Consider the following 5,050-nt stretch of genomic DNA (forward strand, 5'->3'; position numbering starts at 1 on the left):
AAACCACAGGTGTTACTAATAGCATTATTGATTGTTCTGTTCTAGTTAAGTGTCCCAGTATGCCATGACAGTGTGATAATAAGCCAGCATGCACGATACAAGGACCCTGAAACTGAAGCAGCTATCATCATTAATGTTATTATTTACACCTGGGCTTTTTCTACTGTGACATGTCAAATGTAACATTTCTTAAAGGTCCCATGACATGCTGCTTTTTGGATGCAAAAAAGCAGCATTCTCCGGGCCAAATTCTCTGGGCGGGCAAAGCAGAGAAAGGGGAGGTAACCTTGCCCCTTATGACCTCATAAGGAGAAGATTCCAGATCGGCCCATCTGAGCTTTCATTTTCTCAAGGGCAGAGCAGGATACCCAGGGCTCGGTTTACACCTATCACCATTTCTAGCCACTGGGGGACCATAGGCAGGCTGGGGGAACGCATATTAATGTTAAAAAACCTCATAAAGTGAAATTTTCATGCCATGGGACCTTTAAAAAAAAGAAAAAAGGGGATGTGACTAGTTTGTTCAACACTACGTTACAGCTGATTTGAATAGACTTTATTGGCAAGGTTAACCTGGACAGGTGCAACTTGACAAGTTGGTCTCAGCGGCATGAATGGGGTAGGAATATGTTTCCAACTACAGTAAATGTACCATATTTTTAATGATACTCCATGTCACAGATGATGTTTCAGTTGAAAAATAAATCATTACATTACAACATTGTACTTTATCCAATAAAGAAGGGATAATGCAAAAAAAATAATAATCCTGAACAGTATATGCAAGCAAAACAGACATGCCTGTAAACTTCTCCTGCACCCTAGTTTCACCTGCTTCATGGTTTGTGACTAGACTTATATGCCTGAACTCATGTAAATGAGTAGTGGTTAAGGAAACTTCACCTCTGCCCAGATTCAACCTTGCAATTTTGTTCATGCAAATCACTCAACCAATTCATGCCATGAACAATGATAGTAATGACAGAAAGCGTGGACATTATTTACATAAACATACAAACAGTTGCTTAATCTTTAAACAAAATAAAGTTGCGGTTATTATGGTTAAGGACAATGTAGGTGGATTAAGAGAATAAAGACAAACGCTTACCATGGGACAGCCCCATACAGCCCAGTTGTGTCCGATAATGGACGCTGGGGCGTTAGGGACAGAGCTGTTGTGTTGACGGTGCGCTGGCCCTTTAAGAAAGCCCGTGTTTCCATTGGCACGGTGACGTCAGAGCACGAAGGACTCCAGCCAGCCTATCCTCTCTAAACAGTGAAAGCAATGGTCCTGGCACAGAGTCCTGCTTTGCTTTCGGAGGGAGACTTTTACACTGCACAAAAGCTAGGGAAACACTCTTCGCTGAAATGAACCAGAGCCCTCGGGCACTCGCCGTGGATTAAACGGAAACTTTTACGATGGCTTTGAACGTGAAAAAGTAGCACGAGAGACAGAGCCCGCTAACCGCCGCCGCCGACGGACCTTCTACTGCAAAGCAACTCCTAGTAGATGCACGGCCACTGCTGAAAAAAATATGCTCCAGCCGAGCCGCCTCAACCCCGGCTTCAGTGGCAAATTACCAGTGTTATAACCAGTTTCGTGAGACATTCGCCGGCATCTATTTGTTTTTGTTTTCCCGCTCCTTACCTATAAAGTCCGCAGTACAAGTCCTCGACCCACCTGCGAAAAGAGAATTATGGCAGGGAAGCTGACAGCAGCGCAAGGCACAGGAATACTGCTGGTGACAGCCAACGTTGGATCTCTGTTCGAGGATGTGAGTTTCTCCATTGATACACGTTGTCTGTCAGTGATGTCTGTTCACGCCGACGTTGTGTTTGTACTTATGTTTTTTCCACACGGCCAACTCCATCGTCATGTTATGCTAAATAACGTCTCAGCTGGTCACGACTCGTGTGTGTGTGTGTGTGTGTGTGTGTGTGTGTGTGTGTGTGTGTGTGTGTGTGTGTGTGTGTGTGTGTGTGTGTGTGTGTGTGTGTGCGTGTGTGTGTGCGTGTGTGTGTGCGTGTGTGTGTGTCAAGTCGCGTGCGGTAGCCTTAACACCTAACGTCACACTATCATGTAAACACATGGGCCCCTCACATACCCATAAAGACACATGCTAGCTCTGTGTGTTAAGGGTTATGTATTCTATACATGCACTGGCCCCTTTTTTACTCTCTCATGTTCTGTCTGTTCTGTATTCTGGCAATGTAAAGGTTTGTGGGTATTGATCATTGGGTGTAACATTATTAATGCTGCGGTGTTGCCATGGCCATAATGGTTATTATATATATGTTTCTATGATCCAATCTGTAACTTGGGACATGCAGAAGCGGTTTACCTTTGCAGAGAACACCCACCTTTTTAGTCTGATGTGAATCTGCGTGTTTGCATCACAGCAAGTAACAGCAAACTTATGTAAGTTCAATGAGTTTTTTTTTTTTTTTTTTTAGGAAGCACAAACCATATACCGCTATGACATTGTAATATAAGTATATATATTTATTGCTCTTTGTGGTCGCTTAATTGCCCTGTGGTGTCACTTGGAGATGCTGCTTGCTGGCTTGCCACACATTTAAGTGTTTCATGTTTCACACCTTCTAGTTATTATTTTTTTCATTCATGTCAGGGCTTCCCTGCACAGTGTCTTAGTGAACAAGAAGCAGGGTATTTCCTAGCGTAGACAGTGTTATGAGTAACGCCTATACCAGTTGAGATTGTAGACTCACCAACATCCTATTCGCATCAGTACAAAAACAAACTGCATTCAAATAGTCACTTGCTTGGCTGAAGAAAGCAAAAACGCGTGCTCGGTGTGAAAATAGGTGTGTCAGGCCGCCTAAGGAGTGCCCGTGCAGTTTGTTGAATGCTATCTGTGGCTGTTTGTTATCATGTATTTGGACTCCTATTGTTCCTATCAGGCTGTAACTTGGCACCTAATGGCACTAACTTATGGTGGAAAGTGTTTTCTGCTCAATTAAATGCTTCAAGAAACAGTTTGTGTCACTTTTCAGTGTTGTGTCAATAGAGAGTCCCCCTCTTTCTCCCTCCTTCTACCCGTGTGAAGAGCTGATCCCAAACATGAGGGAAGAGCCGTCTCCCTCACTGGAGTAAGCCTATTAATAGCCTGCCTCTGTCTTGTTTTTTTTTTTTTCTTCTTTTTTCTCTCAACCAGACTTCTAACAGACGTAGCCAAAATGCACATTAGAGCATGTTTCCTTTCTATGAATGTGTGTGCTTGTCAAATAGGAGACTATCTGTAGTCCGCAGTGTGTTAGCACCCCTTATGATGCACATATGAGTTCAATGAAGTCTTTGTGGACTGCTTGTAATGCTTTTTCCGCTTTTTCATTGTAGCCAATTCTGTGTCAAGATACAATATGAAATGCATCAGGCCTTTTTTAAAGTTGAAGGTATATTCCAATATCATCTCACAGAGTTTGACCTCTAGATGGAAAATATGCCATTTGAAACTTTCCTTTGCTGATTGCTACTCAAATTACATGGCTCCTGTGTTTACAGCCGTTACACATGTAAACACAGTTAACAGCATCAACATGGTGCGTTTGAACAAATAGTGCCTCTCCGCGAGTATTGATTGAAGCATTGAAGGTAAAGTGTACACACGTGTGCTTCTTGTTGATTAAAGGTGTAGGAGAAAGGGGGGTATCTTAAGATGAAGTGGTGGACAAGATGGCTGTGGACAAATGTCAGGTATTGATCGATAGGTTTAAGATCGGCTGATGTTGGCCGCGTTATCACGGGCTGTAAGCCTCTGGGAGTTTGGACTGTCAGGTTTGCAGGTCTGCAGGTTTCAGCAAGAATGACGCAGATAGAATGTGTGAGCAGCATCCATTTGGAGCGGCGAAGAGCACACTGGGTCACAAGTCCGTTTTTGTTCTGTAGTTTCTGAAACGGGTTGCCTTGTGGGGAAGTAAGTTGTTGTAAATGTAGCTTTTGAGCTGGTGTGGTTACTATGGATTATACGGAAGACTGTGTTAAATTGTCAGAGAAGAAATGGCACAAACAGGCGTATTTCTGTGTACTTTTAAAAACACATGCTTTTAATAAAAAAAAAAATCAGTGACGCAAATGCATTGCAAACTACTTTCGCTTTGATCGTTTGTTCCTCTTCTAAGTTTTTATCAAATATCATTTATTATTTAAGGATTCATTGCTGTTAAAAGTTATAACATGTTTGTCAAGTGATGGAGAAACTCCCACAGAATAAAACTCAGTAGCGAAAGTTGCTATTGGGCAGTTTAAGCATCTTACCACAAACATACAGTGTCTTAGATGGTGGATTTATAAACTGCATCACAGCTGCATGTCCGTGTCTGTAAACTGTATACTGTAGGTGGCCCAACAGGAACAGGACTCACTAAAGGCCGTTTTATGGTTCTGCGGAGGCTCCACACAGAGCTTTCGCCCTAGCCTACGTTAAGTGGCCTGATGTTTATACTTGTGCGTCGAGCTGGCGTGTGTGTTTGTGTGTGTGTGTGTGGGGGGAGTGTGTAGAACGAGGGAGAAGTGAGAGAGTGACGGCGAGTAGTGAGAGAAAAAGTGTTTTCTGACCAAGGTTGGAAATCTGTAGCAGGAGAAGTGAACCCTCTTCTTGATTTCACGTCGTTTATGGAGAAAGAGAACCAGGAAATGCAGTTACATTTTTCGAGAGGTGCACGTCAGGCTACGGCGTAGGGTCCGGCGTGGACGCAGAGGGGTCTGCGGGGGTACGCAGTCGATTCAGTGCACAAGCATAAAACGGCCTTAACTCTGCCAGGCTTAGTGTGTCCTTCAACTATTAAGTTACTGTTGTTCCAGTTAAATGTCCAGGTTTGCCTTTTTGAACGCTTCTAATACTATTGGTCGGGGTCTTTCCCTCACACTTACGTATTCATATGGAAAGTAATCTCTAATCCATCATGCCGTTTTTTTAAATGCAGTCGTGGCCTGTGCATGGTGATTAAAAGTGATCCATTGATGTTAAAGTGGCTATGCTGCCGGTCAGCCTCATTGTGTCATTTAGCCAATTACAATTTCCTCTGACTC

At 43.2% G+C, this 5,050-nt stretch overlaps 1 protein-coding gene across 2 annotated transcripts in view; it reads left to right on the plus strand.

Annotated features, from left to right (window-relative positions):
- Nucleotides 1–1,246: 1,246 nt before the first annotated feature.
- The window catches only part of inpp5a (inositol polyphosphate-5-phosphatase A), a 169,223-nt gene continuing 165,419 nt past the window's right edge, over nt 1,247–5,050 (plus strand). For both annotated transcript variants that reach the window (XM_028603944.1, XM_028603943.1), the window contains exon 1: nt 1,247–1,775. In XM_028603944.1, coding sequence (XP_028459745.1) covers nt 1,698–1,775 — 78 coding nt within the window. In that variant the 5' untranslated portion in view covers nt 1,247–1,697. The remainder of the gene's footprint in view (nt 1,776–5,050) is intronic.

This window comes from Perca flavescens, chromosome 17 (assembly GCF_004354835.1).
Source record: "Perca flavescens isolate YP-PL-M2 chromosome 17, PFLA_1.0, whole genome shotgun sequence".
Taxonomy (NCBI): domain Eukaryota; kingdom Metazoa; phylum Chordata; class Actinopteri; order Perciformes; family Percidae; genus Perca; species Perca flavescens.